Below are 26,478 nucleotides of genomic sequence, written 5' to 3'. Positions count from 1 at the left end.
TGCTGAGGGGAGGATGGCTCATAATAATGGCTTGAATGGAGTCAATGGAATGGTATCAAACACAACGATGGGGTTTCCATGTGGTCGATACCATTCCATCGACTCCTTTCCAGCCATTATTATGCGTCGTCCTCCCCTCAGCAGCCTCCACTGACTGGTGGGAAAGAATGATTTCTGGGATCTGGTGGTTTTGTAAAGATTAATTCTGTATCGGCAGCTTGATGGTAAGAGCTGGTATTCCTGGTTGAGTGGGTGTGTGAGGTCAGTGGCAATTCTCGCTCCTGCCCGCACTACTCTCGCCAAGAACAGCGCTGCCATGTTCTTGAGATTAGCGCCACTGATGCACAGTAACATTTTTGTATGACTTAATACAATTATTTAATTGTATGGGGGGGAAGATACTTGTGTACAAAGATGGCATGACGATAAGTAATAAAATAAAGACGGCACTTCTAAAAGCCTCTCTCACACCATATCTACGGACAATAAACACAACTGCATTTGAATGCACAGAGATACAGTGACGAGATCCTGAGGCCCGTTGTCGTGCCATTTATCCGCCGCCATCACGTTTCAGCATGATAATGTACGCAAGGTGTACACAATTCCTGGAATCTGAAAATGTCTCGGTTCTTCCATGGCCTGCATACTCACCAGACATGTCACTATTGAGCATGTTTGGGATGCTCTGGATTGATGTGTACGACAGCGTGTTCCAGTTCCCGACAATATCCAGCAACTTTGGACAGCCATTGAAGAGGGGGACAACATTCCACAGGCCACAACTCTATGCGAAGGAGATGTCACGCTGCATAAGGCAAATTGTGGTCACGCTGCATAAGGCAAATGGTGGTCACTGACTGGTTTTCTGATCCACACACCTACTTTAGAAATTGTTTATATTTTTCTTCAGTATAGCTTCCTTCGTAGTATGCCCCTCAGGAGTGTTACCACATCTTCAGGATCACGAGATCTGGCTAACTATTTGACATGGTAAACAATTACCTTCTGCTGCAGTACAATGTTAAAGGCGCAATCTGGGATTGGAGTGGTTACATTTCACCAGCCCCATCCGTTTACAAAAAAATGAGGCGGTGAGCCACTGCTGTTTGAATCCCGTATTGCCCCTTTAAAGATGCTGCTACAACCATGTAAAGGAACTTAACAAGCAGTCATTATTTCCAAAACGTGGTAATTTTATTTACAGTTCAAGTCAGTCACATGCAAAAAAACATTATGAATAAAACAGAATTAGCAAAAGAAATGCATTCATTATTTTTTCTTTCCAAAATGGCAATTAAATATACAAAAATAGAGCTTACAAATACTGTACAGCAAATTTCTTCAAAAATATTCTGCTGCAGAATTCTTAATTTTATAAACAATGTTATATCACAGGGTAGAATGGGTAGACCCCCCCCCAATGAGGGTGGGGTAGGGTTCACCCATCAAGGGAAGAAAGTGTGGGCTGGTGGATAAAGTGGGAGGTTGGGGTAAGATGGTGGGGGAGGTTATCACAGGGTGGGGTAGGTTGAGAGAAGTTGGTGGTGGCTATTGGACATAGTGTGAGGTTGGGATAAAGTGGGGTAGGGGCGAGACGGGATATACTTAAAGGGAGGGGGGGGGGGGCACTACAAGAACTATACACTGAATAAATGCACACCATACACAACATTGAGAGTTTTCAGTGAGGCAGTGACGTGTTAGAGGCCCAAGCGGCCAATTACACAGCTTTGACCTTGAGGCCTGGCCCACAAAATGGCTGCCAACAGCTAGGTATACAAAAGATGGTTCACTCAGGCCGTTTACCATTGAAAAAAATGTCTACTTAAGGGGATGGCTCTACTATAGACACCAATGCGATAGCAGTTTGGTCTGGTCTACTTAGTTCATTTGGCTTCCATTGAAACAGAAAATAAAATTAGGGAGTGGGATGTCCCACTTCCTCTTCTGTCTCTGGGTATACTTTCTGAGAAAAGCACCTTATAGAAAGGATACACGATAAGGGGTCCGTTATTACGTAATTTGGTTGCTGTCGTGACAAAGAGCCTCCCTCTCCTCTCAGTAATTCATGATATTGAAGCAAGTACATCATAGTCTTTTAATATTACAGACCAATAGCCTGGCGTTCTCTGGAACAGTGCTGACGTCCATGGAGATTACAGTGGGGTGACTCATCACTAAATTCATCAACAGTCCAAACTCCCAATGTTTCTCAAATAGATTTGGCCTGGTACCTTGTGCAGTAATAACTAGTTAGACGATAGGTCACTATGAATATACACATTATTCCTTCCTCTTGCATAAGGGCCTATAAACTGCCTGCTGTTCTGGCACTTGACCGTGGCTACTTTCCAGGACTCGGAGAGAACCTAGAACCATGTTGTCTGGTCCGAGAAGCGTGGGGGAAGGATTAGGGACTTACACAGGAAGAAATGATGGGGTGGCATTGTCACAATTCTCGGATGGGCAAATGGCAGTTATAAGTGCGCAGACGCAGTGTTTTCGATGGAAGAATAATCGGTGCACAATGCACAACCCCTCACGGTAAAAAGTGTATGCAGTATGCCTTCCTACCAACACTACTACTACTCTATGTACAATTACAATGGTAAAATTGGCTGCAGGTGCAGTCGCCATTTCATCGCATGCTTCACATTATAGGTCTCGCCCAGTCCTATGTTATTTCTCCCTCTAAACCGTAAATTCAGAGACAGCCACACATAGTAGAGGATGAAGCTTCAAGTCTGGCTGTGTTTCATGTTGGCTATGGGTTACAATATAGGAGTCTTAAGGGAATAAGAAAGTGGTGGGGCTAGTTGTCAAAAGATGACTTTGGACCAGTCAAACTTGGGAGTTTTGAGATGAATATCCGAGTCGAAAGTCTCTTTGTACAAAGAGGCGCGTTATATACTTATATTTGAGTGATATACAGAAAGGGTGACACCTCCATTGGTTTCTGCGATGCAAAATGTTTGTGTGTAGCCACACCGAAGAACCCAGAAGAGTCAAACAGGTACCGAAGCGATCTGCACATGCTAGCAACGGCGGGCGCCTTCAATAAAAAGGTTATGGTTTTTCCTCATTCCACATTCAACCAGACTAGTGTCTCTTCAAACAAATGGCCAAAATAAAACACACATAGTAAGTAAAGCACAAGTTAAAAAAATATAATCACAATCGTCATCCTCCTCCAATACACTAGATATTATTGGGTGGGGCGGGGAGAGACATTGTTCCTGATATTGGCAACAAATGTTATACTATTCTTTTCACCAGCTAGCTACAGTAGGCTAACATTCCCCTTGGTTGTTGTTCGAAAGTACAGCCAATGGACACAGTAAATTTCGCTGGGTGGTTGACTCAGTGGTCTTAACACTTCAAAACGGAAGACGGTTCATAGGATGAATTCTAAGAATACCATTCCATTTTTAGGAGAGACAAGCGCAGTGGTTCTGGAGCTGGGCCTGATGCTCAGCACTGAAAAAGCCGGGGTCCTGAAAAGTTGCAAACACTTAAGAGGGAAGAACCAAATCGACCCTGTTAGAACAGACCAGGCTGTCTTATAAATAAAGTTGTATTGAACGGCATTATTATGACCCATCACCTAGATCTAGTCTGTGACCTTTGACACCAGCTGACCCCTGACCTATGGGACACTGTTTCCCCCTCTGTTCCAAACTATCACACAGCACTTTTACTACAGTGATCCCACAAAAGGTGGTGGAACAAAGCACCAGGGTAGAGGGATTGGTGTGTGTGCGCGCGTGTGTGTAGCGGTGAACAAATCACCAGTGTGGAGAGAGCGATTGGGGAAAGCGCTAGAATGAGCCTGCTAAAACACTGCTATTCTCTACGACTGCTGACCAGGGCCTATACCAGCTCAATGACATCTACTGGGAACGTACGTGTGTTGACCGATATGCTGAGTGCTGCCAGAATTTGAGCTAGATGCTTAGCCTACATCCCTCATAGCCTAATTAGATCAATGCTAAGCTAAAGCTAAATAGCGTTTGGTAATTACTAAATCACAGAAGAAGCTTTGAATCGTTGGCTGAATTAAGAAGTGAATGCCCCGGTGCTCCTGTTACGATGTCAGTAACGGCTAGCAAACAAGAGACAAGGTTTGTTGCTTAGTTTGCATAGTGTCACAACTTGATACATGTCACCAAGCCTTTCACGTTCCAAGGCAGTCACCTTGTAGCGTTCACTACCATCATTCTGTGTCAAAAGTTGGAAATGGAAATGCAATTAACTGAGCAAACTTGTCTGTTTTTTATAGGTTTATGTATAGCAGTCAAAATGCAACAATGCCTTAGTGCAGGGTTTCTTAAACTATGGGTCGGGACCCAAAGTGGGCTCTGGGCATGTGAGAATATAATCACGCACTATTTCTTCTTCATTTGGGTTGTTGGAGGACCATTTGGGTCAGAGGAGGATTTTCAATTTCTAATTTGGGTCTGGAAGTGGAAAAGTTTAAGACCCCCTGCCTTAGTGGACCAGTAATGTTCTAGGTTTCATAAAGATTAGCCTATAGAATATATGATTCTAGACACGATCACGTCACAGACAATATGGAATATAAATCATCTTGTCATTATATGAAGTACTCTTGTTTACTATTTAGTGTGTAGATTGGGATAGTTGTTTTAGACTTCCATCTGGCTAAACCTCATTCAAACTCAAACCAGAGGACTGCAAGAGAGGGATGTATTTTTAAACGTAGAAAACCAGAGGAATCTTCCAGCTATGTGTTTTCATAGCACTCCGTTGCCACAAGCTGAATGAGTAATGCTTTGGGAGCGCTGCGGGCTGGGGGGGGGTTCTTATGTAACAAGAACAGAGGCATATGATTGGATGTTAGCTCTAGGGGTGCCATGAGCTCGGGGTGTTGGGTTACTCTTACTTCCTGGTCGCTCGTCCACAGGAAGTGACTGAGGCCAGGACCCCTCCACAGTTGGGAGTGTGTGTCTGGGCAATTCTACTATTTTAATTTGATTCGACCCTTAAACCTCTTATTGAAATATCTTTCAATGAAAATACAACCTCGGCATTGTTGCGTTTCGACAATTAGTTCACAAACAGTATAGTAACTATTGTTTTTTTCTGAAATGACAGATGCAGACCGTGAAAGTGGCCACAGAAAAGCCTTGTTGTAAAAAAACACACACAGCGTGTGTCCCAAATGGCACCCTATTCCCTAAATAGGGCAGTTTTTAGAGAATAGGGTACCATTTGGGAATGCAGACGCCGAGATGTGCAGTGAGTAACAAACTGTACAACCTTCATATGCAAGAGGGGACGCAGAGTCGAATGCACCGGTGAATCACATCCTAGTCACAACCCCACATTCGAACCCATGCTCTCTTAATTCACATTAAGTTGTTTAAACACCAAGTACTGAGGTTGGGGTGACCCTCCCTTCATACACACACCTCCAATATCCTTTTTTGCATGTGTGAGAGAGAGGAAGGATCAGGCCACAGAATTCTGCGGTTCCTTGAGCATCCCACGAGTATCCTGACGTCAATTCATTTGAAGGCTACTGTCCCTTTAAGATAGTATGCCCCCCCCCCCCAAAAAAAAATCTCCACTCAACTAAAAAATGAACTCATGTGGCTCTGTATGTACACACAAAAAAAGTTCATCGTAATAATAAAATAACCTTGTTGCTACTACAACCTCCTCACAAGCAATTTAAGTTTGAGTAAAATGTTTAAAGTGCTTGTAGCAAAAAAATAAAAAAATACAAGTTTAGTCGTTAAAAAGAAAACGAAACGATGAAGCCATTTTCATATCAACGTGTGGTAGTTGTTGGTTTTTATGTCTCTTATTCGTCACACGCTGGTGTCACCAGAAAAGTGCTTTGGTTGTGAAACGGTCAGAATAGTGACCACGGCTGTGTCCACAAGAACATTTTTTAAATTGTCAATAAAAGAACCGTTATTATTAAAAAAAATCCTTATGTGAATCCACCAAGGCAGAGAGATGAGAGGAGGAGGAGGCAGCAGATTCACTTCTTCATCGCCGTGAGTCTCTGTCCGCATCGTAACACTGTTGTTTCTCCATTGTCTGCCCTGTCTTTTAATCATGTATAAACGCCTCCATCGCACCTACAGAGACATTGCGCAAAATGGTGCACGGCGTCATCTGGATATGTGTGCAACAAAAGTTCAGCGTTCACCTTCTGCTACCGTTTCTGTCAAGCCGTCTGCGCATACAGTTCGATGCTGCAAGGTAAACACAGCGTTCCATTGGAAATTAATGTCCTTCTGGTGTACCAAAAATGCAATGATGCTGTCGGTCTGATCGAGGCATAAGTGTATCTGTACATGTGTGTGTAGTCGTGTGTGTGTGTGTGTGTGTGTGTGTGTGTGTGTGTGTGTGTGTGTGTGTGTGTGAGGGTGAGAGCACTGCGGTTTGCGCTACACAAGATTTTCCACGCCTGGCAGGTGCTGCTGTATGGGCACGGTGACGTCGATGGTGACGCCCGCCTGTTGGGCGAGCTGCAGAACAGGCATGTTGCACAGCGGGCACACCTTCCTCACCTCCAGCCACTTAATGAGGCACCTGCCAGAGAGAGAGAGAGAGAGAGAGAGAGAGAGAGGGGTGGGTGGAGGAGGGAGGAAGTAAGGAGAGGGAGGCAAAAGGACAGGGAGAGAAAGGAAGGATAGGGAAGGGAGATAGAGGATTGTGAGAGATAGGGAGAAACAAGATGGTTAATCTTTAGGGTCATATAGCAGGCGCTCTTATCCAGAGCGAATTACAGGAGCAATTATGGTTAAGTGCCTTGCTCGAGGGGCACATCGGCAGATTTTTCACCTAGTCGGCTCAGGGAGTCAAACCAGCAACCTTTTAGTTACTAACCCAACTCCCTTAACCCCTAGGCTTAAATCATCACTTGCAAATGTGGGTGACACCAACATCGACTAGACGTGTACACGTGTGTTTCTAGTGTTGTCTCTCTAAACACTAGCCCTCTCAGTTCAGCTCTTTGACTGCTGCATCCAGCTGATCTATTTCTGACTGCTCACAAAGAGCTAGCACTAGAAGACCAGGGGGCTTATTCCACAGGACAGACTGTTCCGCATAGCAGCTAGAAATAGCTCAGTAACTGTAAATAGACTCATCATTCTCCAATGTGTGTGTTCTATGTCTACCTGTTCTGTGTGTTCCATTTCTATCTGCAGCCATCTACCATGTTCAGCCCTACTGAATAAGGATGCTTTGTGCTATGCATGGTTAACTGAACAGAGAGTGAGACTACAGCGTGAGACAGTACAGTAGGTTGATGGGGCCTAGACTAGGGGCGCGTCCCAAATGGCACTGTATACTGTGCACTAAATAGGGAACAGGGTTCAAAAATGTCTGCACTAAATAGGGAACAGAGTGCCATTTAGGACGCTAAACCAGAGCTTCTGCCCATGACTCAGTCAGAAGTGAGCGGGGGCGGCGTGGCGTGTTCGTTGCTACTGAATTATTCATAGTGGGGCTGGCAGTTCTATTTTGGTACACTCTGGTCCCACAGGGCTGGGAAGGGATTCACACATAGGAGTGAAGGGGGAGAGGGACTGTGCCACTGTGCTTCCTTCTCACGGTCACCTACTAGAGGGGTGCATATGAGGGGGACAGAGGGAGGTGGGGGTAGTTCATAAATCTTCTGCTCTCTGGCGCCATCTAGTTCTCTGCACTGTCCCAGAGGGCCACACACACACACACACACCCACGATCAGTGGTGTGTTGACATGCATGTCAGTGTGTTGTGATGGCGTGGGCCCCGCCCCTGCTCCTGACGTGTGGTAAAAACTCGGCCAAGGCTCGATATAAACAGACTAATTTAAATTGTCATGCTGGGGGGGAAACTAATTTGGCCCCAGGCCATCAGACTTCCATTCCATCAAGCGCTGCATTGTGTTCCTTTACACTTTGCTCTCGGTCGGCCGGTCGTTTCCTTTCCCTGTAATCTCTCTCTCTCTCTGTGTTGCCATGTGTCGGGTTACTCTACTTGGAGGGGTTGGGTACTGTAGATAGCGGTGAAGAAATAGTAGTAAGGGGACCATCACTTTTGCAGCTGAATCGTAGCATGTTTGACTTGGTGTGAGGAGGGGTCCGGTTCACAATATTGGGTCCACTTTGCCCCTCAACAGAAGTTACTGTTATTGTGCAACTGGGGCTGAGTGCGCTGGAATCACTGGACTAACTGTGTTGATGATAAGCGCTTTGTGTGAAGTGGAGGTCCACCATTTTGGACCCACTTTGCCCCTCAAGCTCATCAACAACAGACCGATATTATTGTTATTGTGCGACTGGGCTGAGTACAGTGTGTGTGTGTGTGTGTGTGTGTGTGTGTGTGTGTGTGTGTGAGAATTACACTAGGATGAGTGAGTTGGAATCACAGTTTGGATGGGAAGGGCTCTGTGTACCATTTTGGGTCCAGTTTGACCCACATGCTCATCATTAATAGAACTTGTTGTTGTGCAAATGGGGCTGCATACAGTGTGTGTGTGTGTGTGTGTGTGTGTGTGTGTGTGTGTGTGTGTGTGTGTGTGTGTGTGTGTATTGGACTGGGCTGAGTGAGCTGGAGTCACTGTGTGGATGTGACTGTGTGAGGAGGCGGGATGCACCATTTTGGGTCCACTTAGCCCCACATGCTCATCATCAACAGAACCTATTGTGCAACTGGGTGATCCTTTGGAATCGCAGTTTGGGTGGGAAAGGGGCTCTGTGTACAGGGTGTGGCGATTACATTGGGTTATGTAGATGGTGCTCAACAGCACTGTTTAATGTTATTGAGAGACTGGGGCTGAGTGAGTCTGGAAGACAGCCTAGGCTTAGCTGGGCCAGGCCCCATCCACAGGCTCTGTGTACAGTGTGTGGGCATCAGCCAGTCCTCTGGCGTACTTACTTCCTGTGAAAGGCGTGTTTGCACGGGCAAATCCCCAGCTCGTCTTTCTGTTTGAACTCCTCCAAGCACACCGCACATATCTGTTGACACAGACAGAGAGAGAGAGAGAAGGGGCGGGGGGGTTAGCAAGGCAGCAAAACAACCACAGCTACAGTAGTTGAGGTCTACTGAGAGAGCGAGATTGAGACAAGAAGAGAGACTAAGACAGAGAGGGAAAAACAGGGCTGTTAGCACTAGGAGGGCAGAAAAACAGAATAACGTAAACTGCCAACCACTGCTACTGTCCTGTAGAAAAGGGGTGCAACCAAAACGGCAGCTTATTCCCTATATAGTGCACTACCCTTATTCCCTATATAGTGCACTACCCTTATTCCCTATATAGTGCACTACCCTTATTCCCTATATAGTGTACTACCCATAGGGCTCTGGCCAAAAGCAGTGCACTATGTTGGGAATATGGTGCTATTTGGGATGCAGGCAAGGCCTCATTATCCTTGTCGAGGACATTTGTCATTCAGCAGTACAAATATACAAACAGAAACACACTAAGAGGTTGTACCTTGTTGTTCAGCGTTTCCAAAAGACTACATGAACAGAGACAGAGGAGTTTATATATTGTGGTTTAGCGACATTCTTTCGCACACAATTCGTTTGAGTTGGGCATCTTATTTCATAGTGAGTTGGGCTGTTCTCCTCTCGCTGACTCAGAAACAGTACGGCAGACCCTCAAGTTGAGATGAATTGGTTCAAACACAAAAGGCCAACTGCTATACTCCGGTCGTTGGTGCCACCACGGTCAGCTCAACTGAGCAACTAAAAACAAGCATGCTCTGTGGGTAGATAATCACTCATTGGTTGAACTCTTGATGGAAAAATCAAACATGGACTCAAAACTGACCTCCAAAAAAACGACCGAATAGACTTGACCCACTGAAGGGAAGCGCTCATGGGCCTATTTTAAGACTCGTGTGTTTTATTTTTTTCCCAAATCTACAAAGACTTCACAAATGACAGATAGAGGAAGCACACCCAGTCTTTTCCTGGAATGTAGCTTCGAGATAGCGGGTTTTGTATGTACCGTTATGACAACGCATCAAGGATGACAGACGTCAGTATCTCAAACTAAAACATGTCTGGGCATAGCCAGAGGAGGGAGCGTCAACACGCCTTGATATATAATTTGTACACTTCTGGGCCTATATTCATGAATCGTCTCAGAGAGTGCTGATCTAGGATCAGTTAGTTTTGCCTTTTAAATCATAATGAATAAGACTACATGGACATCGGGACCTGATCCTAGATCAGCACTCCTAGTAGATGCTTTATGAATTATGGGCCCTGGAGCCCAGAGGAATGTCGACGATATAAGCAATCACCTCGATGTTATACCACTTCTCATGCCAGACCCAATATGTGATTTCTCAGGCCTAGAAAGTGTGGCGACACACCTCGAGATTAGACTCCTCGGGCTGGAGAAAGAAGCCTCTCCCTCAAACAGTAGAATGCTTTAATTAAACTGATGGTACAGAGGAAGCATTCTGGACAGTGGAAAAAAACTGAAAAGGCCTCTGCACCTGGAGGGTTGTAGAAATTAAACTTAGGTAACACATACACACAGGGGCATGATCGAGTCATCATAGCCTCCTGACTAAATCCAGAAATTACACACTGTACACACCACTGAGACACAAACACACACAGTCGCACGCACAGCTACTGATAGCCAGCGTCACACACACACACCAACGATGATGTTGATTGCGCCCTCAACGCCACACAAGCCATTAAAAAACAGTTGAAACTAGATCCGGTAAGGGTCTCCTCAGCCCAAACCAGTCTGGCCCAGCTGGGTGTGGTGCACCGTGTGTGTACCTCCCTGCGTTAGGGTGCCAGCCCAGGCAGCTAGGCAAATAGGCCTAACTAAGACCAGTAAAGCTAGTTTATAGCCAAGTTTGGCCAAGCTGAAGCAAACACTAGCTGTGTAGTAAGACAAGAGAACACCACTCATGGAGAGAGAGGGACACTTGACTGTGTATTTAAAGTCACTTTTTGTGGAGGGCTGGATTCAATCAATCCTGCTTTAGCAATATTGATGCAGGGATCGTTGTTTACAACAACTACTGTATGCGCAGTGCGCGTACACAGGCCTTATTCTGAAAACCTGTAAGCATTCACACCTTAGCCAAATCGGCAATGTTATAGGGCACTACATTTGACTAGAGCCTCATGGACCCTGGTCAAAAGTAGTGCACAAAGTAGGGAATAGGGTGCCATTTGGGACGCAGCCTGTTTGTACTGCAGTGCACGTTCGATTGAACAGCGTGCTGAGAGGCAGTGGTTGGTGTGTGTGTGTGTGACAATGTGTTGACAATGACTGGGAGCTAGAGCGGCTGAGGTAGTGTGTTTATGGCTGACTGATGAAGCACTAGCCCTACTGTCACAATTGTTTTCTGTGTGGGCTGCGAGAAGAAGTGTGTGGTTTGCGTGTGTGTCGCGTTCTGTGATGAAGCATTTAACCCACTGTCACAATAGGACTGTGTGGACTGGGAGATCGGAGTGTGTGTGTGTGTGTGTGTGTGTGTGTGGACACAATGGAGAAGGTACAAGACAACGCTGCTGACAGAGGCAGGATGGAGACCGGCAGACTGGATAGAGCTCATCTACTCACTAGCTTGTCAGTGCTGCTGTACACACACACCCCATTCACTGACCTATCGGCACTATTGTGTGTGTGTATACATCACTGCCAGTGGTGGTTCCACAACGTTCATGGTGAATCATCCTTGTAACTCCAGCTCTAACCAGACGAAGCTAGTAATGTTGTACCCCAGACATTGAAATCGGAACATTACCACTGCATCATTAAGTGCGTCACTATATCCAAGGGTACTTTCAATCCATATCAGTACAACGCATGACATCTTGTCTTGGGACAACGGCCCAGGAGGCTCACTACACAGTGACGCAAATTACTAGGTCAAATTCAAGAATTCGTGTAACATTCCCGCAATACAGAAGAACTGCTAGAGTTGGATAGAGGGCACATCTTTGCAAATAGGATTTGTGGCAAGCGTGTCCTCTATCCAACTCTATGTGCCTATCTTTTTACCTGCGGCCATTTGGCTACATTATTACGTCGGGGCAGGACCTACTTTGGAGTGCTACATTTCAAGGACAAAAGGCATACTTCTCCCCCACCTCCCCCTTTTAAAAACAGACTAGCTTGGGGCTGGGGTTGAAAAGAGGTACTGCCGGCTTAGCCCTCTAAGGTTTTTCTCTAGTCTAGGGTGTAGTTCGAGACAAGACGCCATCCTCTCTGTTGAGCTCCATTGAACACTAAACCCTGGATCCTTCTCATTCACTAGATCGAAGGTGTCTGTTCTTTTCAGTGCCCGCTCTTTAACTATGTTGGTACACTAATGGGAGGAGAGGCGTGATGTTCCATACGGCCCAAAACTGCACGTCTCAGCACCACCTCCTCCTGTGTGTGTGGTATCTATGCAAGTCAGCGTTAGATTTAATGCATTGCTCATCTACATGATCTGACAGTTGTGTGCGCGATATGGACCAAACAGCACATCTCAGCACCACCTCCTGCTGGGCTCAGTACAGCACACACCCAGGTCTCACAGCGTGTGTGAGTGTACGAGGGCATGTAGATGTATTACTATCACTAGAATAAATTGGTGGGCTGCGGTGCTCAACTGGAAAGCAGTCTCTTTGGGTGTAGCCAGGGTTACAAGATCAACCTGCACTGAAAATAGTCTAAGGAGCCTGCCTACATACAGTTAAAGTTAGCATAGTGTTATTCCCCCCCTCCCAGAGGATCTGAGCCCTAGGACCATGCCTCAGGACTCCCTGGCCTGATGACTCCTGGCTGTCCACAGTCCACCTGGTCCTGCTTCAGTTTCAACTGTTCTGCCTGCGGCTATGGAACTCTGACCTATTCACCGGATGTGCTACCTTGTCCCGGGACCTGCTGGTTTTTTCTCTCTCTCTCTCCTGAACCTGCTGTCTCAACCTCTGAATGACCCTGCTGGTCATGGACGTCTGAACATCTTTAGGAATAACCTGGCCTTAATGGCCATGTACTATCTCCACCCAGCACAGCCAAAAGAGGACTGGTCCCCCCTCAGAGCCTGGTTCCTCTCTAGGTTTCTTTCTAGGTTCCAGCCTTTCCAAGGAATTTTTCCTAGCCACTGTGCTTTTACATCTGCATTGCTTGCTGTTTGGGGTTTTAGGCTGGGTTTCTGTACAACATCTGCTGATGTAAAAAGGGCTTTATAAATACATTTGATTGATTCAAGAGTCAGGACATAGGGACACTGGAGATAGCGGTAATCACATGACTATTTATGAGACCACTGATCTCTCGCTCTCTTTATCTCTGTCGCCACGGGGAAAAAATCCCGACCACTCCAACCACCGCAAACCCTGGAATACATCTTTATGAAAAAAAATTGTCGCTCCACTCGAGGAGGGGGGGTGGGCGAGATTGAGGGGGAAAGGGAGAGAGAGCACTCACGAGAGATGCTAAAATAAATAAACTCAATCTCAATCATCGCATTGTAAAGAAGTTGTCGCTTTTGATACAAGATGTACAGCAGTTATACAATAATAATAAGTACTAGGCTATTTCGTGTCTCTTTAACTTTTGCTTCCAGCTCAGCCCATATTGATAAAACGTCTCAGTAGGAGTGCTGATCTAGTATCAGGTTTGCCTTTTAGATGATAATGAATACAAATATATGGACAGAGGGGACCTAATTGGTTAACCCTGAACTAAAGTATTGCTTAATTGGTCAGCTGCTCGATAAAGTTCTGGGTCCATACATGTTAAGAGAAGGGATCAACAAATGCTAGAACGAGGAGCTCCACCTTCTCTCTTTGTAAGTTATGGACGAAAGTCCCCTCCCATTCCGAAATTCAAAAGACGCTAAAACCTGAAAAAACATGATTTTTTTCCCAAATAACCGCTGCTCGTTATCCTACGCATCCCGTTCAGTCCAGACAGATTCTACAGTACCAGTTATGTTTATGTAGATCTGTCCACGAGATTAGAGGGGACCTGATCCTAGCTCAGAACGCTTTATGAATACTGGCCCTGTCAACTGGCCACCCATTGCTCATCTTGGTCCGCATCCCAGCTTACATAAGACTTTCCTTGTTGCTCTCGTAAAACTGAGCAATAACCCGCAACACAGACCACAGTCCACAAAGCTAGCATTTACACAAAGCCAGACGGCCTGCGTCTGATTGAAAAGCAACCGCTCTGCTCCAAATGCCAACGGCCTCATGAAAATTAACGACAGCAAATTCATTTATTCAGTCTGGCTCTACTATTACTGTTCAACCTAAAGGTTGCTTGGCTTGTGTTCCGTCTGAAGTTTCCCCTGGCTACAGACCTAGTTCCCCCTCCCCAATCCTATACTTAACCATTAGTCGAGAAAAAGCTAAACTGACCCAAGAACAGCAAAAACATCTCTCTTGCGCTGGTTCAGGCTAGGCCAGTTTGTGAGATAAAATTCCTATTAACCAAACAATCAAGTTCTCCTTGTACCGTTCTGCGTAGTTCTAATCCCACGTAGGCACTTAAGAAACCCTGTTAAAACCCTTTGGTTTAATGAGCAGTTTGTTAAGTGGGTATTGTACGTGAGGTGCATGTGTGTATATCAGAATGTGTACTGGTCAGAATGTGTATGGGTTAGGGTAAGCAGCTCTACCTTGGGCAGGAAATGGGGTCACCAGAGACCCAGGCTGAGGCTAGTGGGTGTTTTCCATTCTGAGTACAACTGCACTGAGCTAGAGGAGAGATGGGCTGCATCTCATTCCTGACAAGTTGCCCTCCTCCCCTCTACAACTGCACTGAACTAGAGGTGAGGGGCTGTGTTTCATTCCAGATGACCAGTTGCCTCTTCTCTATCCTGAAGAGAGAGCAGCATGGCAAGGAAACTAGGCAAAAGTGAAGCTATAGGTTAGGTTATATCTGTCCAATAGCCTTAGCGACCAAGGGTCGATATGAACTGTGAAGCGGAGATATTTCTGGAATGAAACACAACCGGGGACAAAGAGCTTTTGAGTTGATGGAGACAATGTGGGGAGATGAGGGGGCGTAATGGGGACCTGAATGGGGACAGTGGATCACCCCCAGTGGCCCATTCAAAACTACTGTTGAGGGCCACAGTCCCTTGGTCACCACAGATGTCCATTACGACGCTCATAAAAAGCAGTGTGTGTGTGTTCAAACTGAAAAACCTACAATCAATCTATATGCAATTATTGGCAAACGGGGAGCATTGCTGCTCCTACCAAACCATGCCCTTGTAATGGTATGTAATTCATGCTCCTGATATTATCAGTAGTGCTGTGAACATAAACCTCGTCTGTGTCCCCATAGGGCTCTGAACAAAAGTAGTGCACTATGTAGGAAATAGGGTGCCATTTGTGACGCAGAGCCAGAGTTAGGCTAATCTTATCAAAACGATAACGGCTGATTAATTCAAAAAAGTAGGCCTCTGTTTGCTATGGGAAGGATCGCATGTGAAAATACGGCAAGTCAAACTGAGCTGAGAGCTTATTGAAGCCAAAGTCAAAGCCGAAGCTTGATAATGTCAACACTCGTCAGCGCAACAGCCACATATAATAGTCCTACATTTTGATCATCCTTCTTTGTCACAAGGTTTAGGCATACAATGTTCCTTAAATGTTCTTTGAATGTTAGAGACTGGCTTATAATGTTCCCCCAATATTCTTTGAATGGTACATTGCTGCGGCTATACAGTGCAACGTCACAGCAACACTATCTGACAGGGTGTTATGCCCGTTGGCTGAGTACTATCAAGGACACTGTAAAACTGAACTGCCACAATATTGAGCTGCTGCGCATCCTCACACAATCCAACCCCCCCGTCCATCATACACAGCCAAGGACACGACGTGATGTGCCGCTGTGTGTGCGCAAGTGTGTAGACCTATGTGTATTTACATCTGGATACAATGAATGTATTATTCACAGCTGTTGTAGCCATGCTCTGTGTCAAATGGAGATTAGATGTATACAGCTGCAAGAGGCGCAACCTATACACTTTTTCCAAAAATTTTCATTTGGACAGGGCCCTCTCAATAAAATGGGTCATTCCCCCGGCCAGCGTTGGTGAGCGTTATTGTTTTTCAGCAATACATAACAACTTGGCTGTCCAACAATCACACACACACACACACACTCTCACTTAATGACATAGAATGACTCAATAATGGCTACATAACTAGAGCTCTGCACTGTGGGAAATTCCTGCCCTGCCGGTGAGCCGGTCGGTTAGCGACGTAGCGCTTTCGCTCCTTACACACGGGTGCCAGCGCTAGCCTTTTCATTAGCATGAACGTGCTAAAGGGAGTAGCAGGGGCTAGCGAGAGGTTAGTAGGGCCACTTAGACCCAGTTTAACAGGGGCCAGGGCTGAGGCTATGGATGGGATCTGTGGAAAAGGGGCTAACGCTGCTAGCTGTACAGCTGGGCTGACAGGACCTCTAAACACATTGTCCGACGCAACAGATGGACTGTAACAAGCTCCGGAGACAGTACAGACATGCATAATGAGAGAGGACAGGATGCACACGCACACACACACACACACACACAATGTGCCTCTTCTGACATGGATACCCTAAACATGATAGAGACAACGACAGTCTGCTGAACTAAATCGCTCTCGACAGGTCCACTTTGCATAACTGGGTTCCCTCGCTATTTAAACAAAATGTTATTTAATATACTTTTGGGATTTAACCAGGTTAGTCTAGTTGAGATACAAATCAATTTTTTCAAGAGAAACCTAAGGGAGGTTGTGGCTACTGAACAACCAGTTCGCTTCAGACGACATTGATAAATCTGGTTCATCAATATCACACGTTTCTAAATCAATAAGTAGCCTAAATGTATGTCATGGGACCCATCTACAGTAACACAGCAGTAAACAACAAAACAATCAATGTAAATACCAGACCAATGGCGACTTTACAGTTTATCAAGCACAGCCGGTTCAGACAGGAAACCAGAGTATATGCATCAGCTGACGTCGCACCAATCATATTCCACAAACACTTCCTACCTGAATATGGTGGTATATTTAAGCTGATCAGTTTTACTCACATTCTCTTCTGATTCTACTGCTGTTGGTTACTCGATCGTTTGCGGTTGCATTTTTGTTGTTCACTGCCTATAATTATTAGGATCTTAAAAAAAGGTGCACTATGCAAAAATCGCTCCGCCATATCCTGGTTGCAAAAATTTGAATAGTTTGCCTAATTTCAGTTTGTGTGACAAAACAAGCAAGTATAGTGTAGAGAATCATTGTACCATCTGAATCACTGTGAAATAGATTTCCCATAACCAAAAACATTTATTTTCAGCTGGTGTACAAAACCGAAAGTAAAAGACGCAAAAACTAAACTTAAGAACGGGAAGCATAAATAGCTCACATAGAACATATCTACGGCTTCTTAGACTTGCTTTCAATGAGTGACAGATCTATAACTCCTATTTCTATGTGAATTTGGTCAGAGTTGCCCAAAAAGTTACATATTACAGCTTTAACATGATGCACTCTCTGGCAGTGAGATAGGGTTTGTGTTACCTCGAAGGAGCAGAGCCTAACTTATTGCAACATTTTTATAAATAATGGTTAAACTTATACATGGCGTTTCCTGTCTGAAATGTTGCGTTCGAGAGAACTAAAGTTCAGTACAACGACCAAACACAGTTACTGATAGGTTACATTAGGGAAGTACATCAGCTAAGCTTGTCAGTTGTATTACAGAATGTCCCTGTCCGGTCCAATAAAAGTTTCAACACTTGGTGCAATGCTAAACAATATCAACTCAAAGCCCATGTAACCATGAGATACAGTATCAAAACAAAAAGAACAAGAAAAAAACGTAAGCTCTTACCTCATGCAAGTTTAGCTCTTTGACCTTTTCCTTCTGTATAACCTGAGTGGAAATAAAACAAAGGCATACAATTAGAACTGACAACATAAACACACTTTTTCCTCAAAGGAAACATCCAGAAGAATGGTAACTTATGAATGGACAGTAGAGTTCAGTTCAGTTACAGTCCTGTGTGGCTCAGGCTCAAGCCCTCACCACTCACTTCAAGGGATCAAAGGCGCATCAACAAAAATCAATGCGTTCTGCTGCAATTTCACGCAGAGCATCTGGAAATGTGTTCTGACAGGACGGAGTACAGCTACGACCGGAAGTTACTTTTTCGTAGCAGGTTAGGAGAATTTACGCAGCAGGTTAGGATCATTGACGTGGCATGTTAGGAGACTTAGGTTAAGGTTAGGAAAAGGGTACGGGTTAGCTAGTCACAACCGCCCTGCTGACCAGGCCTGGCTGGCTAAAACTGGCCGTACATTTGATAAAGGGCGAGTCCCTCACTTACACTGAATGTAGCCCAAAATAAACCACCATCCAACGCTGTTGCCTTCTATAGTATGTATATTATGGGTGTGTATTATATAATGTGCATCTTCAGCAACAGAGGATTTATAGACTACAGTGACATACTGAGAAACATAAACCATGTTCATAGTATTTTGTGTGTGCGCACGTGTGTGTGTGTGTAGACGACGGGTCTCTTACTTGTTTGTATGCATACAGCTCCTTGTGCGCCTGGTGCCTTAACCTGCAGGGACAACGCAGAGAAACACAGCATCTCTTCAATTAGTAAAGGAGCCGCTACAACTCGCCAGTTGCACTCACTGTACATTCAGTGACAAGTCAATAGACCCTGGAACAGAAAGTGAGCAACTGCATAGATAGAGAGCATTCAGGGCAGAAAAGCATGGCTGATTTAACAATTTCCATTCAAATCTCCAGCACTGAAATAAAAGCAAGCCAAATTCAACTGTTTAGACGCTGTAGAAACCAGTGGTGTAAAGTCCTTAAGTAAAAATACTTTAAAGTACTACTTAAGTCGTTTTTTGGGGGTATCTGTACCTTTACTATTTATATTTTTGACAACTTACTTTTACTCCACTACATTCCTAAAAAAAATAGTGTACTTTTTACTCCTTACATTTTCCCTGACACCCAAAAGTACTCGTTACAATTCAAATGCTTAGCAGAACAGGAAAATGGTCTAATTCACGCACTTATCAAGAGAACATCCCTGGTCATCCTTACTGCCTCTGATCTGTCAGACTCACTAAACACAAATACTTTGTTTGTAAATTATGTCTGACTGAAGTGTGCCCCGGCTATCCGTAAATAAAAAAGAAAAGAAAATTGTGCCGCCTAGTTTGCTTAATATAAGGAATTTGAAATGATTTACACGTTTACTTTTGATACTTAAGTATCAAGTATATTTAAAAACAAATACTTTTAGACTTTTACTCAAGTAGGGTGACTTTCACTTGAGTCCTTTTCTTTTAAGGTATCTTTACTTTTACTCAAGTATGACAATTGGGTACTTTTTCCACCCCTGGTAGAAACAGACATTGATGACAGTGCTGCAGTTTTGAACTAGCCTACATTGGATTAAAAATGATTTTAGTGCTACGAAACGTTCAGGAAACTCACCCCTGTACAATATCTTGACTATGGCAGCCTGGATTCAATCTTAACCTTCCGTTTTTGTTTTTTTTAATCTTTAGTTATGAAGTCATAAATCAATCCAGATGAGTTGATGGAAGATAAAAGCTACGGTCATTGTAATAACCACTGAATTGAATCCAGGCCTTTCCCTATGAAGCCTTTATACACACACACACAGTAAATTCTGTCTGTCATCGTAAGTGGTTCCACTTGGCATTTCAAAATGGCTTTCGAAAAAGGATTGGATCTGCTATCTTATGGTCAATAATGGAATGACCCCGAGGTTGGGCAGGGCACCCGTTCTGCCCACAGACCCATTTTATTTCGTAATGTCTGTATCCCAAATGGCACCCTATTCCCTACGTGCTCTTGTCCAAAGTAGTGCACTATATAGGAAATAGGGTGTCATTTGGGACACATACCATGTGATATAACACCCATCTCACAGCTGTGCACCTGTGACATTGAACCCCAATTGCTTTGGCTGCTTCTGACCCTGATGACACGGTTATACACCTCCCCCACCAAACCAAAACATAACCTACTTCCCACCCATCAGTACCAAACGCAATCCCACTCCAACCTCACCCGGACGACCTTGTGACGACTTTGACGCAGCACTGGTCAGCAGTCGCACTGTGTTACAGCTCCTCTGCCACAACTAGGTGGGAATTCCACGCCTTGACACAACAAAATTTAATGTGGGCCTACCCCAGTACTGAATGATGAATGGTCTGGTCCGGACTGGACTGCTTAGACAAAATGTCCGCCAGGTCAAGAGACTAATACTTTATCTCTAAAGCGTTAAAAAGGTGGTTGAGGTGGTTATAGCCTAGGATACATCTTCTTTAAACCATTCATCTCTGTTACATTAGTAACTCTTCAACACCCCCACGGACAGTTTCTGCCAGCAGAACACATGGTTTTATCACCATCATTCGTTTGAATGCAGCAGGGATGCTTTCCACGTGAGAGCGCCTAGCTAACCAGAGCTCCTGACTTTATCGTACTGGCCTTCGTTACTGCTGACTAGGCTAGATAGGAGAGACTGATGGGTCATTTGTAGGGGAGAAATGGGAGCTTTACTTAAAACTAAACAGCTTCCTTTCTTGATCTTCGTCCCTTGACCTTTTAAAAAAAAAAATGTATTTAACTAGGCAAGTCCGTTAAGATCAAATTCTTATTTACAATGATGGCCTACACCGGCCAAACCTGGATGCCGCTTAGCCAATTGTGCGCCACCCTATGGGACTCCCAATCACGGCCGGATGTGACGCAGCCTGGACCTTCAACAAGCGACGATGGGTGATAGGACTGGATAGGGCTCGGACATTTTGTTTTCACCTTTAAAGTCCTCTTAGATCAGTGATCAAGGGGATAGTTTACAAGGAAAGGAAACGACTGGGCACATTAACCTTTATCTTTAGTGGGGCAGCTAAAGCCCTTTAAGAGGGCTTGATAATGTTAACAAAATGGGAGAGGAGGATTTAGGTCAACTCAAGAGAGAGGCAGCCAAGCATAGGGAAGGAAGTTCAAGTCCACATTCTTAAGATAAATAACCCTTTGAAAAAAGTGTGTGTGTGCGCATGTGTGTCGTGAATGGAAAATGACACCTAACTTGAAGTCAGCCATTAGATAGGCCTAGCTGACAAGCACAAAACAATCTAAATAGATCCACAAATATTATGAAAACAGTGAGTACACACACACACACACCCCTGTGAACATTTTTACTATGAACAGTCAATATATGTAGTACATTAACATGACACTAGCTTGGATATTAACAGACATTTATAAGCTATTTTGGTAACTCCCGTTTACACATTTTCCCATCACCTGAAGTAAAAAGGAACATCATAGATAACACCAGTGGTAGGTTTGTATTATCAGACACCAGCCATTCACTTTAACACAAATCAATGGACAAAAATAAAACATGTTCAATGAAAAACAGAATCGAAAGACAGTAGTAGGAGGGATATACACAGAGTGTACAAAACATTAGGAACACCTGCTCTTTCCATGACAGACTGATCAGGTGAATCCAAGTAAAAGCTGTGATCCCACACATGGATTGTGTGTGTGTGTGTGTGTGTGTGTGTGTCCAATCAAAAAGGTGACTGGGCAAGACAAAAGATTTAAGTGCCTTTGAACAGGGTTTGGTAGTAGGTGCCAGGCGCACCAGTTTGAGGGTGTCAAGAACTGCAACACTGCTGGGTTTTTCACACTCAACAGTTTCCCGTGTCTATCAAGAATGGTCCACCGCCCAAAGGACATCCAGCCAACTTGACACAACTTAAGGAAGCATTGGAGTCAACATGGGCCAGCATCCCTGTGGAACGCTTGACACCATGTAGTCCATGCCCCAACGAATTGAGGCTGTTCTGAGGGCAAAAGGGGGTGCAACTCAATATTAGGGAGGTGTTCCTAATGTTTTGTACACTCAGTGTATTAAAAAAAGAGGGAGAAAAAGAGAAAGAGATACATAGGTGTTGAAGATTTACCTCCGTTACTAGTAACCTTAACCTCTCGGAGCAGAGCGAGAGGCTGAGGGATCTGTAACACACAGCAGCACAGTTCTAGGAGAGAGACTGACACCTTCTGAAAGAGAGCAGCGGGTAAAGGTGCAGAGACTCCCATTGGGCAAGGGGCAGAGGTCAGAGGTGAGGGGTTGTCAAAGGTGAGGGGCAGGGGGTGATTTGATGAGTGGCCCTGTTAGCATGGTAGTGAGGGGGGGCGAGGTTAAAGTTTCGCTAGCATTTAGTACAAGGGCCCACAGAAGGGCCACGTGGTGCTTAAGAATGTGATCTTTCCATGGACTCCTATACAAAAATAATGTAACTGACTTCTAAAACAGAAATGGGCAAGATAAACACTGCTGTGTGTGTATGTATGTATGCATGTATGTATGTGTATGTCGCCAGCCCACAGGCTTATTTCACGTATGTGTGTGGACTTCGGGACTGACCAAGAGGAGGGAGTAGAGTCTAGCTGTGACGTTCAGCCTCACGTCAAGCTGTCCGAGCTGTGTTTGCTTGGGCCACACCGCGAGAGCGAGCGCTCGCACGTCCGCTCCAGAGCCCGACTGGCCTCGTTCCCCTCTCCTTGTCCCGTATTTGTCCAGCTTTTAGAGGGTCATCTGTGGACTGGGTGTGAGGAGTAGGGTGAAGTTGACGCAAGATGAGCGTCTATGGGTCAGTTTTGCATTTTCCCCCACTAATGGTTAAGGTTAGGATTGGGGGGAAGCTGATCCTAGATCTGCATCTAGGGGAAACTTCACACTGGAGCCTTGGTATGATGTGAAGGGGGCTAAAGTTAAGACCGGGCTCAGTGTTTCATCCATCTGTCTCTAAAGGAAATGAAACTTGGTCAAGGCTAATCAAACTGTTTCTGTGTTAATATAAATGGGAAATGTAGCCTATCCAGTGAGGCCTTGTCGTTTTGTGGTGTGTGTGGGTGTGGTTGGCTGGGTGGTTATTGTGATTTAGGGAACCATGTGTTAGAAAGGGAGACTGCATCTTTAGAAGCCTTTCAGAGTAAAAACTGTTAACGTCCCAAATGGCATCCTATTCCCTACACAGTGCATTACTTTTGACCAGGGCCCTGCTCAAAAGTAGTGCACTATATAGGGAATAGGGTGCCATTTGGGACAAAGCCACCATCTTTCATTTTTATATAAATTAATTGGTAAATCAGTCCACCTTTTTTTTCCCTTTTCTTTTTCCTCCCTGAATTTGATCATGACACTGCATCAATTTCATAGTTTGTCTTGAAGGGGGCAAAACATTGAAACAAAAGCAGAAACACACTTACCATCTCCCCCCCGCTGGGTTAGCTACAGGGCAGGGTGAATTTGGGTTGAGACACGCTGCTTCTCGCTGCTTTAGGTAAGAAATGCTACAGAGTTCCAACGTTATTGGCCAATGACCACCATGATTAGACCAGAGGGGCTAAAGTGGAGGGCCAATAAGATCTCCAGTAAAAAAAATCTTATTGCTAAGCAATATAATACAGCCAGGTCTGGGACTTCAAATGTGCTGAAGGGAAGGGGCCATTCTTTAAGAAGATAATACTAATTTAGTTGTCCAAGGTTCAGCCATGTCGAGCGCTGGTTAACCACTCAGAGCTAAGAGCCCTATGGGCCCTGGTCAAAAGTAATGCATTATATAGTGAATAAGATGCCAATTGGAAGCATGCATAAACGGTGCTGGATTTATACCAACATCTATACAGATGCCCTTGGATTTCCATCTAAGAGAAGAGAGGATGCCTAAGGACTCAACATGAGAAGCACGACACAAGCATCTTCAAGGTGGTCGTGATTATGCAGCTTTGAATAAATGTTTCAGCAGGGGAGAACAAGCCTGGATATCATTTTTTTGGTGGGATTTTTTCCAGTTCAGATGATCAAGTCAGCGATACCTTCTCCGAAACTGTGCTGTTGAATCTTTTTTTTTTTTATAAGCCTTTATGAAAAACGGTTAATTTGAAAAGAACATGATAACACACACCAAAATAAATTAAAACAACCCAAATTGAATTTAGACCCAATGTGCCATACAGTTTCATTAAATCCAGACCACCAAGAAAGGAGTTGTTTAGGCCTAATGACAGCAAATAAGATTGACCTGTCTTGGATAACATGCATTTACTGAGCTGTTGACAAACTAAAGTGGATTTTGGTTTGTTAAAAGACCGAAGCAGACTGTAATAATTTGACCGTTTGGCTAATAATTGGACTAACACGAGCCTCGCTTCAGTTACTTAAGGCATTCATTAAGCGTAAGACAGACCTGACGCTTTTCTGTCCATCTATGCACTCAACTACTTTAAAAACACTGCTGCAGTTCGTTAGTGCATTACATATCGTTGGTTGGTTGTAAAGCCTTGGAAGCTTTGTTCGGAGCCGCAAAGTTTAGGCTAGGTCATAGTTTGAGTTCAAAACCCTGTTGCCTGAACACATTAGGTAACAGCGCTTACACTTCAGATTCAAATCCAGCCTTATTTGCTGCGGACACGATACAAGCAAAACATTTTTTGTATATGCAGCTGATGAACTACCGGATTGCCTGGTACCCCCGCTGAGTGTTGCATGCTGGGAGCCTGAAAATGCACACTTTCTAGTCTCATCATCACATCTGATGATAGCAGGCTGGCAACACAGTTTAGCAAATCCTACACCATGAGCACCTTCGCTCGTTTTAAAGTATCCTAAATGTTCTTCGTTTCGGCTAACTCTCTGTTTCTACCCGTGCTCAAAGCAGGTCTTCAAAGTAAACTAGTGTGAATGGTGAAAAGCCTGCGGCTGCTTCCTAAATTACTCCCAATCCCATATATAGTGCACTATTTTTGACCAGTGCCAATAGGGCTTTGGTCAAAAGTAGTGTCCTATATTGGGAATAGGGTGCCATTTGGGTCATATTGTCACTGACATGGTGGAGAGAAGGATGAAAAAAAGTTTCCTTCTCTCCCGAGCTGTACCATCTGTCTGTGTTCCTCTCCTCTCTCATGCTGTTTATCCTTCTGTTCTCACGTTATACTGGCTTAAAGCTGTATTAAAAGCATCACCCGCTTTTATAGGGGAATTATGTGGTCCCCCCTAGTTCCACAAACTACAGCAGAGAGAGAAATGTGCACTGCTTGGACTGAAGGACACAAACAGTCCCTCTAGTACACTGAGTTCTTGTAAAACAGCACGGCTAGGCTACTCGTGTTTTGGAGAAAGCCTGAACCACGTTCATAGGCAGCCTCTATGGGGCTCTGGACAAAAGTATTGCACTATGTAGGGAATAGGGTGCCATTTGGGACGCACGGTGTTGCTGTAAACAGAGCAGACCATCACATGGTGGGACATACCATCCTGGGAGGCGAAACGGGGGGGGGGGCTTGAGTACGACACTCGAATGGAATCCAACATAAGACCGGTGCCAAAGTATTGGCAGAGTAATGACACCCGAGCAATGCCTTTTTAGTGTATGACTGAATTCACTTGCAGTCTGGATGGATTTAACATCTAACTCAGTGGTATGAATTTATCAATAACCAGTGTGGTTACAGTGAAAATGCTGCATCTCAAATGGGATAAACAAAGTAATTTACTTGACCACTGGGGTTGAGATCAAAAACACTGCCGTCTCATAATTGCATGCCAAGTCATTCTCAAGGCAATGGATTTAGCCTACGTCAATCAGCTTTGAAGAATCTGTGGTTTATTGGACGAACACTTCAGTGTGCTAGCATAAAGAAAATGGCCACCGTAAACGTTGAAGTGAGGCTTTGTTGATGTCAACAACAAAAAAGTATTGCTGATTTCAATTTTTTTTTTAAATCTTAAATGAATGGGGTCAAATATGGGGTCACAAACAAATGTAATAACTCTACACTGTAAGAATCTACACTGTCTGGCTCCGGTGGCAAGGAAACCTAAACACAAATCAAGATTTCCAAAGGAGACTATAGAAATTAGGAACTAGTCTACATCAACTAGGACGTAGCAGTGGCGATCATACCTTATCAAGTAGCAGCAGAAGAGAAGGCTGAGGATGAAGACAAAGATGGCGGTCCCAAACACCACAATGTAGATGTTGAGGGGAAGGTTCTGGAACCCGATATTAGGCATCCTGAAACTGTAGTGCTGGAAATCGGAGCTCATGGATATCCTGCAACGAGAGAGAGATGGATTAGGGGGTGTGATGAAGTGATAGATTGACCGCAGGACTGTATGTGACTACAGGGCTGAGAGAGTGCTGGACAATTTCTCATAGCCAGCAGAAAGCTTTGATATGGCTTCCAGCCTGCAACATAATGACAATAGGTATAGTGAGAAATGACGACAATAGGCCACCACGATCATATCAATTTGTTAGTTGCGTAATGTCACATGCAAAACATTTGATTCAGTCTGACTCTTACGGGTGTCTGCATAACAGCCAGTGGCAACATATATTAGCCTAAATTGGGGTTGTTAAATCAGTGA

General features: G+C 44.6%; 1 protein-coding gene across 3 annotated transcripts in view; it reads right to left on the bottom strand.

Annotated features, from left to right (window-relative positions):
- Positions 1 to 1,178: 1,178 nt before the first annotated feature.
- Positions 1,179 to 26,478, bottom strand: part of LOC106609978 (RING finger protein 24) — a 71,712-nt gene continuing 46,412 nt past the window's right edge. For all 3 annotated transcript variants that reach the window (XM_045722648.1, XM_014209061.2, XM_014209062.2), the window contains 5 exons: positions 26,012 to 26,161; positions 18,546 to 18,588; positions 17,850 to 17,891; positions 8,906 to 8,985; positions 1,179 to 6,570 (listed from right to left, as the gene is read on the bottom strand). In XM_045722648.1, the coding sequence (XP_045578604.1) occupies positions 6,426 to 6,570; positions 8,906 to 8,985; positions 17,850 to 17,891; positions 18,546 to 18,588; positions 26,012 to 26,154 (453 nt within the window). In that variant the 5' untranslated portion in view covers positions 26,155 to 26,161 and the 3' untranslated portion in view covers positions 1,179 to 6,425. The remainder of the gene's footprint in view (positions 6,571 to 8,905; positions 8,986 to 17,849; positions 17,892 to 18,545; positions 18,589 to 26,011; positions 26,162 to 26,478) is intronic.

Source organism: Salmo salar, chromosome ssa08 (genome assembly GCF_905237065.1).
Source record: "Salmo salar chromosome ssa08, Ssal_v3.1, whole genome shotgun sequence".
NCBI classification, from domain to species: domain Eukaryota; kingdom Metazoa; phylum Chordata; class Actinopteri; order Salmoniformes; family Salmonidae; genus Salmo; species Salmo salar.
This window is presented reverse-complemented; position numbering and strand designations above follow the sequence as displayed.